Source organism: Epinephelus fuscoguttatus, linkage group LG12 (assembly GCF_011397635.1).
Source record: "Epinephelus fuscoguttatus linkage group LG12, E.fuscoguttatus.final_Chr_v1".
Taxonomy (NCBI): domain Eukaryota; kingdom Metazoa; phylum Chordata; class Actinopteri; order Perciformes; family Serranidae; genus Epinephelus; species Epinephelus fuscoguttatus.
Window position 1 is genome coordinate 11,348,011 of NC_064763.1, and position 14,054 is coordinate 11,362,064.

The window sequence follows — 14,054 nt, forward strand, 5'->3', positions numbered from 1 at the left end:
CTGATTGCCCCATTAACTCCCTTAATATATCAAAATCTCATGATTACATGTGCCACACCACATATTAAGGCATGAATAATGTCTGGAGTCTGTTTAGGTGTGGCAGCTCTAGGCAGTGTTCTTGTGAATGCTGGCTCAGTGGAATGGCAGATTTTGGAGCCATCATTACAGCCATTAACTCCACCTGTGTTATTCCTGCAATGACAAGGCAAAACGTCTGCTGTGAAATAAGCCTATTAGTCCAGGTCCAGCGTATCGCTCCTGCACGACTGAGCTGATTACTGTCAGTCATTTAGTCCACATGACTGAGCAACTTTCTGCTCCATACAGCAACACATTTGAGGCCTTGCTCTTAGTAACAGTAGCTGCTAGTGCTGTTCTGTTCCTGTGGTTCACACTTTGTTGCCACTGCTGAGAGCCAGGCTGAAGGCCTACAGCTAACATCTCTGCAATACTAGTATTTTCTCTTTGATTTGAAATTCACATATCAAAAGATACCATGTAATTCGCTGACACCAAATCATAGTTGTTAATAAAACACTGATGCATTCCATCAGAGGTGACAAGTGTATTTTTATTCTTTCATTTAAAACCATTCCAGACAGAAACGTTAAGGAGTACTATGCTATACAAATCAGACTCTCCATAAGTTCACACAGAAAATTGCACTGTATTATCAATATGATCGAATTGCCATTTAGAGGTGGTAGAGGGAGCAGCAGAGGCTCTCTGCTGATTCAGTTAAAGGTGGTCCAGATGGATGCATATTTTTATTAGCGATTCAGGACTCATTGCAAAAGTGAAGATATTAACAGCCATAAAAAAAGAGACATGAATCCAAAAGAAATAAATATTACAAGTCATTGTAGATTAAATACACATGTAGAATAATCACTAACAAAAGATCAATGCCAAAAAAAATAAAAACAAGCAAGAGAAACAAAGTCTTTAATGTGTTCATAAAACATCATACCAAACTTAACTAGATAATCCCAAAGCAAAGAAAGCCCTCTACAATTAAACTCCAAAAGGCATACTGTATATCTCCATGTCTAATGTTTACAGTCGGTTTTATGATTATGACTCTTAATATATGAGAAAATACTCCTCAAACACTATGTTCAAAGAAATAGCTTTAATCTATGATAGTTGTAGTCTTTAGAAAAAAAAAAAAATTAAAGATCTATTCAAATAAAAAGGAAATAGAAAATGGAAGCCAAGGTAAAAATAACCCATCTCAAGGGACAAGTGTGGGGAGGACGGTAATGTGGATGGTGCTGCGATAGTGTTGCTCTTGTAGTATGTGTCATGTGTTTGTGCTGGTGTGAGACCATGCGGTGATGCATGACCATGTATTGACTTGCCATATCATGCTGGTACATGTTGGGACTGCTGGTACAGGCACCACTTAGCTCATGGTTACCACTCTTGGGTGTACAGTGTACGTGTCAAATCTGTGATGCCCTAGTTGGTGTGCTTCAACACAACTTTGCAACCATTTCCACAAATTAGACTGACAGTTAAAAAAATAAAGAGCAGTTGATAAAGAATGAATCCTCGGTGATCAATCAATTGCAACGTCACAAATTATGTTAACTGACAAATGCATACAACACCCACGTTGTGCTTATTAAGCTTAAAGCAATATTTAACTTTTAGAGAATATTCTCACTCTTACACACATACTTCGACTTCATGTCTTAAACACACCTTTTCTTTCTTTCTTTCGGTTTGATTCAAAAAGTCATCTTGAGAGACAAACTACAGCAATGACACTCATTTCTCTTCTGCCACCATGTTTTGTTGGTTTGAAATGACAGAAAACAGCGGTGTTTCAGCATACGTGTGTTACAGTGCAAATATTCAATTTAAGTGATTTATGACTTTCAGAGCGTCCTGATGAGAGAGCAGCTTTCCGCAATGGCAAGGATAACGACTGTAGTGTTCTCTTTCAGGTTGGGAAACAGCGGCGGGTGCAGTGAAGGGTGCAGATACAGAAAAAAAACCAAAAAAACACTGGGTTTGAGAAAAAGCCAGTAAGAGAAATATTTAGCCATAAGCTGGCATTAGCAAGAGCAGCCTCCTTCGCTGGCAGGTAGCTCTGGTGGCTTCTCCAGCTTAATGTCAATCACTGAGGGGTTCAGGAGTTAAGGAACATCACAAAACAGGAAACTTGCCACTCTAATATGTACATGAGAGGTTGTTAAAAATAAACTCCCCAACGCTTTCAGGATTAAGTTACTGGAGATTACATATTAAAATTGAATTCTTTTGAGAAAGATCATGTTTTATGTTGCTTTTATGTGACATTTAACCCTACACTGAGGTTTTTGTAAAAGCTAAAAATATTGCAAACCTTTAACTGTTAAAGTACCACAGAAAACCTTGAATTTCAGTGGGGATGAACACCATTTGTTTTTAGGCCATACTCAGCAAAACTAAAATCATAAGGGAGATTAAAGGTCTTTGATCACCACGTCCAAATTCTCTGTATGCGTTTGCACACCAAGTCCCATGCCTATTGTTGCTGTATTCGCTGTGAAAATTCACAGTGGCCGACAAAACAGAGACACATTTCCTTTCTTGCTTCCCTCCACTGGAGGTGCCTCCCTGACCGTCCCCACTCTCTTCCCACATCTTGCATTTGGCACCGCAGCTATTAAATTGTGCTTGGCTGTCAGCATCATCATTGCTTTTGTGCATTTTTGGATGAGCTGACATCTCCTTCTCTTTGTTGTTGAAACATTCAAGGCCATTGCTTCCATATATTTCAACGTCTATTTCTTGCTGGCCTCCTGTCCACTTCTGCCCTGTTCCTTTCTTTTGTCCCCCAGATTAGGCCACATTTTCCTCACTGCTGCTTGGTCAAACAACTCCTTTGGACAGATACGAATGCAGAAAATTGAACCTTTTCTGAAAATGACAGTGTGTAAACGTGATTGACACAACAATTTTGGATGAAAAATAAGGCCTTGATGTGCGAAGGCCTTGACTCTTATCTGCAATATGAATCAAACTGCAGTGAATCCATGCCAAATGCAGCCTGGAGGTGGTAAGTATTTCTGTAACATTATACCCACAGTTAAACAGTCAGTGAGTTGGAGCACAATATGTGCCCTCACTGGTAAAATAAATGTAAAGGGACACATGGGTTAACAAACAACAGCTTGCTGTCACACTGCTGCACTACATTTTCCCTCTGGCAGGGACTACCCATACAACACAGCGGAAGCGAGATAGAGAGAGACCTCCTGACTCTTTCCTGCCATGTCGGACACAGACGTTGATATACACACAAAGGATACTGTCCTCTCTACTCTTGTCCTGTGTGGTGTCCATGCCAGGAAGGGCAGCTGCCACACGACGGAAAAGCTAGAGGGAGAGAGAACCAGATGTATTTTGTCAGACACGGACATATGCTCGGAGCATCACAAAAGCACAAGATGAAATCAAGATAGCGTGCTGTGTATCTTCCCATTAAATGATTTAGCATAAGGTTTGCTTGAAGCTCGCACAGAGGAAGAAGGCCACCAGAGCTTTTCCAAATTTGATTTGAATTTAGCAGCATGTCTTTGAGCTACTGCAAGGTAATACTTCTGCACTGCAGAGAGAGAGAGGATGTAACTTGTGCCTTACAGAGAGCTTCCATTGATGGAGCTTTGAGGATTTAAAGTGATTGATGGATTCAAATGAAAATTAAAGTGACAGTGTTGAATGTATGATGATGCTCAAAATGCCCAACCTCGCAATAAAAAGCATCACATACTGTAGAACTAGACTTTATACACATGCAACAAAATACTGCTATGGTGCTAATCAGTTTAGTGGGGAGTATTGGTTTGCAAACCCCGACCCACCTCAAGAGCTGTGTGATAAAAGGCTGGCCAATACAAATCATTACTCCTAACAGGCGGGACAGAGCTTGTAAAACAAATCCACACACCTCACTTTCAAACAGAAGAAGCCGATGTTTAAAGCACACCTTTATGCTCGCATGCGTGTGTGAAACAGAAGCCAATCAGAAGAGAGCATGAGCGCTACGAACGAACACACACACACACACACACACAAGGTGCACACGCTCTACCTGTTTGACATTGTAGCCTGTCTTTGCACTTGTTTCAATAAACAGAACATTCATCTCTTTCGCTCTCTGTTCTCCCTCCTCTGTGGTTATCTGTCTGTGATGAGCCACCGCGCACAAACACACAACACCCACAGGGACACGCACATGTTGCCACAGACATTGACAAAAAGACAAGGGAAAGAGAATACAGACTGTGATTATGTTGAAGTGGATAAACAAGTCGTGCCCCTTCCTGCTGCTACTGCCACCTGTGCTCGATACCAAAGGTCGTCCAGTAGAAATTCTGGCTGTTCAGTTTGTTAGCTGAACTCCCACACAGGCTTTCAATTTGGACAGAAAATGAATGATTACTGGTTTGTTGCTGATTCATTTACAAAATGCCTCTTTTATAAGGTCTAAATAAATCTAGGGTGACTCTTAAGGATCCAGCTCCCCACATTTCTAACCACTGATTTAGGCAGACGACCTTTGCAGGCAGAGCCCTGGCAGCAGCATCCGCAGCAAGACTACAGAGCACGACTCACACACACTCTTACCTGCTTTACATTGTAGCCCGCTTTCGCACTAGTCTCAATAAACATTACATTTAGTTCTTTGGCTTTCCGCTCACCCTCTTCAATAGATACTTGCCTGCGGTGGATAAGGGAATTAGGAGATGCACAGCAAAAGACATTACACAACTTACTTAATTAAACAGGTGAATAAAGTGGATCAGACAATTTCAAATCAAATATTATCAAACACAATAGCTGATAAACATCAATACTTTCATGAGATCGATCAGTTAACGATCTAATAATCAATATATTCAAACAATGTGGGGTGAAACAAGGAAAAAGAGGGCATATAGTATATAAGAAGTCAATGAGAGCTTTGACATCCACAAAGGGCAAAAATAACTCGCTCTGCCTCATAAAGGCCTCAGCAGCTCAGAATCGACAGGCCAGCAGCTACAATCAATGACTTCATTAGTATGCTCTTACTGGTGAAGCCCCACTTACACAGAGGCAGGAGGAAGGAAGAACAGATTACCTTTTGTCTGCAAGGTCTGTCTTGTTTCCCACCAACATGATAATGACATCACTTCCTCTCTCCGTTCTCACATCATCAATCCATTTTGTGGTTTGCTGGAAGGAGTTGACATCTGAAAGAGAGAGACAAGGGGGAAACAGGAAGCAGAGCATCAGTATTCAGGAGATGAAAAGCCTCAGCTGTGAAAACCAGGCAAGTTTGTGACAGGAAGGAAGGAGAGGTACAAGTCATACACATCTTGTCCAAGTCAGATGTATACATTTGGAATTATAGGGGTTCTGAAATTAAAAGAAAGGTGTCATTGCATTTTATTATGACAAAACAAACATTTACTACCATTTAGGGATGTCCCCTAAATGGATGTTTTTTGCCCCCGATCCCAATCAGTAATTTATTATTAAGTATGAGTACGAGTACCAATCCGACACTTCTATTTTCCTAATAATACAACTGCACAGTACACACTGAAAGTACTTTAAGGTTTAAAATCAGTCCAAATGATATTTAGCTCTGAAATGCATTAATAAAAAATCCCTGCATCCAAGTTGTTCCTTTTTCTTCAAATGATAAAGTAGGCTGTAAAATAAAAATTCTTTCTATCCCTACTCTGTCCCTTTAAGAGAATTATTCCAGTATTTGTTGCATTGATGCAGCCTTTTTCCTGAGTTACCTGAACAAACTGTTTCCTGTTAGGTGTTTATTTTATTTTTCTGTACATTCCGTGGATGCCCGGATAACTTAAATCAATTACTCTTATCAGCAATTTGCTTGCAGAGCTTTTGTTGCACTTGCAGTGGAGTCCTGAGTGTCTGCAGTGACGCATGCACCATGTAGCTTATGACAAAAAAACAAACCACCAGGAACTCTCTGAGCTGAAATGAAATGAGTGCAAATAAAATTGGGTAAATTAAATAAATCAGTAGTCTTATTCTGTTGCTTGCTGTGTGAGCTGTGTCGCTGCGGGTGGGGCTCAGCCCTCGTTCTTAGGCAGACACTGAGCTCAGAGGAGTGGAGGAGAGACAGACAGCAAGGAGTTGCAGACTTGATGATGGCTGCACTCTCTGCGTAGATGTGCATTGAAAACCCTGTGGGACAGCTGATGTAACAAAGGATCAGATCAGGCTATAACTAGCTCAATATAGCTGAGCTGATCCCTATCAGTGGAAATATGCCTTGATCTGCCCTGAAGCCAATCTTTCAGATTGGACTGAGACATCCCTACCACCTGTCGTCAACATTCAAGTGGATTTGAACAGATTGTTTCAAAACATTAAAGAACAAACTAAACATAACAGACGATGAGGTGAATGTGCCATGTTTATTATCCACCTACTTGTAATGTCGTACACTACAACAGCAGCAGCAGAGTCTCTGATGTAACTTGGGATGAGGCTACGAAACCGCTCTTGCCCTGCCGTGTCCCACAACTGCAACCTGATCTGTGGGGCAGGAAGGGGAAGGGGATGGGAGGAGAAACAAAAGAAGAGAAAAGAAAAAATAAACCAAAAGGGATGAAAATAAAACAAGAAAAAAAATGCGGTCAGAAAATGAGTTAAGTTATGGTGACAAAAAGCAAATTGATAAAATAAAACTAAATAAGGTCAGACGAATGGGAAGAGACAGAGTTCAGAGAAAGAGAGAGTGCATGCAGGTAGTGAATGACCACCAGAGAGAGCAAGCTGTCTGGGCCTTTTGTGGGGGGGTGGGGGGGAGATAAATAAATAATCACCCTTCACTTGTCATCAACCCTCCTCTCTTGATCAAGTAAGGTGTTTAATTTCAAAATAGGAATGAAAAGAAGAGATGGAGGGGCAGGAAGGACAGGAAGGAAACTTTTGTTGAGGGAAGAAACAAAAAGAAAGGGAAGACGGTCCAGTGGGTACAGCATCCAGCTCACACTTGGATGGCAGTATAAATGCTGCGGGTGATAGTTAGAAAGAACATAACTAAATAATTAAAGAAAAAAGAACAACACAAAATTATTCAAGCAATCAACATCTGAGTGCCCCATGACACTATCTGCACCAAAGCGTGGCATTCACAAAGAGAATGTCCCCAAACTAGGCAAAGACAAGAAGAGCTAACAATCAAGGACTGTAGTCAAAAAAATAAAACTTACTGTTCGGTCTTCAAGGTACATGGTTTTTGATAGGAAATCTATTCCTATTGTGGCCTGAAAATAGATGACAAATGGTTAAATATGCATGACCTTTTTCAATCCATGAACATCTGATTTTAGAATATAATGAACATTATCAGTGACGGTTAAAATCAGGTGGTGGTGTCTGTCTCACTTGGTAAGTGTTGTCGAAGCTGTCATACATGAACCTGGTGATCAGCGAAGTCTTTCCCACTAAAAAAATAAGCAGAAACAAAGTACTGTAAGTGCAAAATCACACTTTCACTTCAGTTTTGTAGATTAATCAGTTCTTATTAAAAATGACCAAAATAATGCATGGCTATCACAAGAAGGGCTGCGAATAACAAAGTAATTAACTAACTGATTAATTTATCAGTTCTCTTTCATTTCTTTTTCCTGATTGACTGGTCAATATATAAAATGTTAAAAAATAAAGAAAAGTGCCTACAATAATTTTTCAGAACCCAAGGTGACATCTTGAAATTGTATTATTTACCTGGCAATCATTTCAAAACACAAAAATATTGAGTTTATAACAATATGAAACACAAACTCTCCAACAGCTTCCTCAAACAGAGTTCCTTAAGAGTGATAAAACTGAGGTACATCTACTGACTAAACCATATAGCTTCTCAGAGTATTGACAACTCCAAAGTCCTTCCTTCCCCTCAGATGAAGAGTCTGGGTGTCATCCTGAACAGTATATTGTCCTTTGAGGCACACATCAATAATGTTACTCAGTCTGCATACTTTCATCTACATAATATTAATCATCTTTGCCTGTCGCTTACACCAAACAATACTGCTTTTGTCATTCCTTCATTGGTTACATCCTGTATTTTATATTGCAGTTCTGTCCTCTTTGGTCTCCCTCTCAAGTGTCTTTTTAAACTCCAAATGGTCCCGAACTAAGCTGCCCGTATCATTACTAGAACTTCCTCCTGTTCTTAGCAACTTCACTGGCTTACACTTAAATACTGTATTGATTTCAAGATTTTATTCCTCACCTGCCTCCCTGCCATGGGATCTAGAGCCTTTAACTGTACTGCCCCCCATCTTGGGAACTCTCTCCCAAGAAATTCACAGTATTAATCTCCTTTCCAATTTCAAATCCTGCCTGAAAACACACCTTTTCAAGCTAGCATATTCAGTCTGATTAAGTGGTGACACACACATCAAGATTTGCACTGATGATGAATTTATGATGATGTTTTTATACCTCGCTTTTGTAACTACGATCTCTGCATAGTTATTTTATTAAGTTATTACTGTATATTACTGATTTGTTTGTCTTTATGATCTATGGATGCATTGCTGCTTCTTTTTTTAACGGAGTCTTGAAAGGTGTCTATAAAAAATGCATTATTATTATTATTATTATTAGAAAAGCTGCATTCTCACATTTGAAAGGCTGGAGCTAGTTGTAGTTTGGCATCTTTGCTTGATAAAGAACTTAAAAAAAATCATACAAATGATAAAAAAATAAATGTAATTAAAACTGACTGATTAATCAGTTAATCAACTACAAATAAACAATATTATGACCTAAATACAACACCTGACCAACAGTAAAGGAATAATTCTGAGGAGTGAAAACGTGTCTCATAATAAAATGTGTGTAAATTTATTCAAATCCAAAACAGCTAGCATGACACTGTTGTTACAAATACGTTCCTGAAAAGGTGCATGTTTTCTACACTGACAATATCATGTACAACTTTGCTGATGATATCAAGTGTTAGCACACGACATCAAAGTAAAGATTATTACATACTGCAAAGATAGTTGAAAATAACAAGCAACATAAGTGCCAAATTCAAAATTGTGTACAGTCCATAAGCCACAGATGAAGAATCCTTATAATGGACTAAAACTGAGAGCAGCTTGCCATGCAACTCCAGCTGCCCTCTGAAGGTTCTTGTCCATTAAAGGGTGTGGTGCACAGTCATTTGTAGAAGTTGGAGGGTTGAGGAATGTCGAGAGACAAGTGGGGGTGGGATCCAGGCTCCCATTTATTGCCCTTTTCAAATGTTTTGCCTTGCTGTGAAAAATGGTACCATTGTTGACAACATTTCTTTCAACTTTGCTGATATTTACCAGTAAAACATTATTTTTTAGCACAGTAACACAGAGAGAAACACTTATGGTTGCTCTGGGCACCCACACAGGGCTGCTCAGCCTCGGACTGTTTTGCTGAGCTCGGGTTACATTATCAGTTACACTGTGCATCGAGTGATGATGACATGGCCAAAGCCAACACTGCCGTTACAAGGAACCACAGCTGATCATACACTGTCAGACAAGTACAAAGTCTGTCTTATCTCAATGGGAGTGGAGAGTTAGATTACAGGATGCAATACCTTTAGAAAAATAATCACTGGCAGTGGAGAAATTGTCAACTTTTCTACACTACCATTTCCTGTTTCTATTCTAGGGCTGCACCAATCAGATCAGCTGGATCAGTATCAGTACTAATACTGAGCTTATTGGGCAGATTGGGTATTGTTAGATCAGAAGTGATGGATACACATTAAATGCAGTTTCTTTGTTAATGTCATGACGTAGTGCTTCCACAATTACGTCCACTCAGCTGGTCACTAACTGCACCATAACAATGCCCACCCTCATGTTAGCATGCACAAAAAGTATCTAAATAAGTTTAATGCTGTTAGGTATATCAATTTTAAATTTAAGATATAGATGGTACTAGTATCATATGAGTACTGGTACTTGGTATCAGATGACCACACCCCAAGTTGAGATATTAGAATCAGGAGAGAAGAGGTTGAATCAGTGCATCCCAATTCTACATCAAGCCCCAAATTTACTTTCAGCTTACAGTGTGTGTGCTTTGTGTTGGCATGCTAAACACACAGCTGTGAAAACAGAAGAAAGTCGTGGAAGTTCTGTGTTTGACTGTATAATGAACACCCCACACCTTTACCTTTGAAGACAGATACACAATTGTTACATATGGATCTACACTGAATAACTCCCCTGCCCCCTATTTCAGTACAATCATACCTTGTGTTCAGTTTGGCTGGGAAAGGGGGGGCATTAGTAGGGGGAGTGTAGGAATGCTACTGGGCCGGTTTGGTAATGGATGTATCCTTTCTCCACAGAAATGCCTCCAGGGAGGACGCACTGATCTGACTGTGTAATCATAGTGATACGGTCTATGGACTTTGACTGAGATTGATGTCACCTGTAACGTTAGTCACCTTGGTATGTAACTGTAACTTCTATTTACTGTAGAAAATAAACCTAAGACACAATACAACCAGTATTATTATAAAAAATGTAACTTCAAGTCTGCTCACTATGTTAACCACTCTATTTCACCACTTAAGCTAACGTTAATTGACACTTCTAACTTTCTAGCTGCCACTGCCTCCGTTAATAGTATGTTATCACAGCACGCCACGGAAGTTAGCTAACAGGCGAATAAGACATCTCCACAGACATGACCTAACATATCAGGAACAAAATGAATTACTTTTCCATGACGCCAGCGTTGACAAACATTTAGCAACAAGTTACGGTGTCGCAATGATCAGTGTCTCAAGTTTATCGTTGCGCAGCTAATGCAAGCTAAGCTAACTGGTAAACGTTAATCGCCCTACCACAGCTACCAAACTCAAGCGTTAGCAACACCTCCCACAGAGCATAATTCAGATTCCACATCCAAACAACTTTAAACATTGACATCAGACTTACCACTCTGCTCCCCGAGAAAGACCAATTTAAACTTTCTTAAGGGGTTTCCGAAGTCTCCGGCCGCAGACATGACTGTATGAAATAAGCCCTGTCGTTACTTTTCGGGAGCTCCCCAGCTAGCCAGCTAATGCTAGCTAACCAGTGGTTGTCAGATATCAAAGGTTCGGGGTTCCTAACGTTTTACCGGTTTGCCAGCCCTCTCTACAGGCCACCAGGTGAGGTTCCGTGCTCTAAAATCCCTCCTTTAAGCGTCCAGACACTTTTTGATAACTCACTAACTACTGCTGCTAAGTTAGCATTACTGACAGTTCTCTGACATGTCCAGACCACCAACAGCTAGACACCCTGGGCTACTCCTCTTCTTCATGCTCAGAGTTGACACTGTTTGGCATGTCAGACATATCGTTATGCTGCCCTCTACCGGTGGAGAATAAAACACATAATAATAAAAAGTTGCAGCCTTTTCACAGGGCACCGCACATTAACTTTTACACGGATATGCATGGATTGAATCAGACGTCACTTTTATTTCATTACTCGGGTGTATAGTGCACAGTGGATTGCTAAAGGCTAAAGCAAAACAAGCAGCCTGTTAATGGAGTGTGCTGTGTCTTTGTATGTCCACAAGAGGGCGGACTCACCGCACAGCCAGCATCTCACCAATGAAGCAACCGTAAAGATGATCTCACTCGTAAGTTGTCATAAGTTGCCAGTACTGATATTGGAATTAGGCTAATTACACCACTAAAGAGCAGTTGGGCTTCACTGTGTTATAGTGATAGATAAATATAACAGCTGCCTGCTTGTCTGTCTATCAGCGCATCCTACCTTGTATATTCTACTACAATTAATGTCTGTATAATAGGCCTACTTGTATCACTATAATGTTAGATCGGAATATCTTAGATTTGACACACCCTCCCTTGTTAATATGGAGGCAACACCTTGTTGCTGTTGAAAGACTACCTCCGCTTTTTCTTCAGAACAGACCATTTAGGGGTGTCGCTGCAAAGTGCACATGTAGGCTTCAGTCCTATGCCAGGTTTTTACTGGCAAACCTTTCAACATCAAGCCAACTGGCATGATTATGTTTGTGAACAAAATGAAATCACAGTTATGGGTAGCAGTATGTAGGTGTGAATGTGGAAGTGTAACCTGTTAGGTGTGTTATGTCAGACACTTTTGTAAAACATTGTTATCTTGCTGCAATGTTTACAGCTCTTATTTGATGGCTTATGACCTCCTGGCAGCTGCTGTCCAGAAGGCTGAGGCCCTGTGGGAACATTCAAGGTGACTTCATTCACTTGCTTCACCCAAAGACAAACAAATGAATATACTGGTGTGAAGTGTTCATGAGTTATATATAAAGCCATGGGCGGATTATAAGACAATGGGCCCCTGGGCACAGATATGAAAAAGGCGCCACTACATCTCCTACAAAAGAGCAAGCTACACTGTTTTTGTGGTAATTTTGCATCTATTTGTAGGTTTGTGTATATTTGAAGTTTTTGTTGTTGTTTTGTATTTCCTTGTGGTCATTTTGACACACCTGGTTGGTGTGTGTTAATTTGACACTTCCAGGGGGGCCCTGGACACTTTGGCCGCAAGGCCCATTCAGTAATCCATCCACATATATAGCGATGCCATTTATAGTTATTAAATGATCAGCCTTTTATTCATCAGTATCAAAATTTCAATCAATTTACTTTGACTTTGTTTTTATTGAAAGATTTCATAAAATTAAGACTGAAACACTAATTCCAGTAACATCAACCATTTAGACATAGGCCTAATAGTAGTAATCACCTACCAACCAAAAGAGTTTTTTAATATCTCATTCTATTACAACAGAAAATTATTAAACACCACATTAGAACCACTTTCCCTCTCGAGACTGAAATAATCCACCATGATACATTAATGAAAAGAAAAGTAGGGATCTTGCTGAGGCACTGACAACACTGGGGTCTACTTTTTTTTCTACCTGCATTCATTTGAGTAATGTACCACAATTCATCATAATCATACTTACACATTTATTAATAATCACAGCTGATTTGCATATTTCATTAAGTTCCCTTGTTGTGAAAATAATGTCGCTTACATAACTCCTATAAACATTACATGCCCTTAAATATGGATTATCCCCACAGGATATATATGAAACATACATATATGTTTACATGAGCATCCTTCACACTGGAAAGAAATTGAATATTTTCATATCATGGATTCCTGCAGAATCATGTCAGATTTTACAGTTGCACTGTAAACCCAAATTTTGGCTTTCCCAACAACAAGACTCTATTTCATTATTATGAATTCATTATCATTGATGTTACTTTATATGGTTAATGCATTTGGAGTGTGTGAGTACAGTATGTGTATTTATGCATGCTTGAGCTGGCTGTTCTAGGTCACTGAAGACACACCTGCGTCTCTCTCTCATTCATGTGTCATCCAGCTCTGAACTCTCTTCTCAGAGTGCCGACCGGCTGATGCCAGTGCTTCAGCTGCTCTGCCGGCGACCCAAGCCTTGCAAAACAAGAGCCATCACCCACCGCCCGCCTCCCCTCCCCGCTCTCCCCAACAGCACTCTTACACCGTATGTCCTTGGTAAGGAAAATACCCCAAGTCCCCCCACTGAAGATGCTGAACTAACAAAATCCTCTTTCGCTCCCCCACTCAGTCTTTCTCTTTCTCTCTCTCACACACATACACAGAAGTGTTTTGCATGTGTTCATACACACACACACAATGTGATACATCGATCACAAATGCACTGTAGAGGCTGTTGTGTAAGGGCTTTGATTGTGAATTTGCTCACTTCGCCGCTTGCCCAGAAATACAGCATCGCAGGATTTGAGGATGCTATGGTGGTATCAAATTTTTCAAAGTGCCCCACAGGCATGCACCTTATTCTACAACAAATAAACTGTCAACCAGAAAAGCATGTCATCCAAAATCAAAGAAGCGTGACTAAATGAAATTGCAGCACAAATGAATTGAACTTGTCACCTCAAGCCATGACTTCATTCTAGTGTGCTGGTCTCATGTCATGCCACTGCATCATTTACT

At 40.2% G+C, this 14,054-nt stretch overlaps 1 protein-coding gene and 1 long non-coding RNA gene across 3 annotated transcripts; one reads left to right on the top strand and one right to left on the bottom strand.

Moving 5' to 3' along the window:
• Positions 1-555: 555 nt before the first annotated feature.
• rab6a (RAB6A, member RAS oncogene family) lies at positions 556-11,338 on the bottom strand. 2 transcript variants are annotated; one of them, XM_049591973.1, is made up of 8 exons: positions 10,977-11,338; positions 7,414-7,472; positions 7,239-7,292; positions 6,453-6,558; positions 5,120-5,231; positions 4,088-4,181; positions 3,306-3,372; positions 556-2,131 (listed from the first exon to the last, which is right to left on the bottom strand). In XM_049591973.1, exons 1-8 carry the CDS (start codon positions 11,044-11,046, stop codon positions 2,067-2,069), a joined length of 627 nt encoding a protein of 208 aa, XP_049447930.1. In that variant the 5' UTR covers positions 11,047-11,338; the 3' UTR covers positions 556-2,066. The 2 variants fall into 2 exon arrangements, with proteins under 2 accessions (XP_049447930.1, XP_049447931.1); XM_049591974.1 differs by lacking the exon at positions 4,088-4,181 and adding an exon at positions 4,624-4,717.
• Positions 11,339-11,606: 268 nt separating this feature from the next.
• LOC125898229 (uncharacterized) lies at positions 11,607-13,677 on the top strand. Its single transcript, XR_007450599.1, has 3 exons — positions 11,607-11,667; positions 12,195-12,266; positions 13,441-13,677. It is a non-coding gene; the product is annotated as an uncharacterized LOC125898229 (long non-coding RNA).
• The last annotated feature ends 377 nt before the right edge of the window (positions 13,678-14,054 follow it).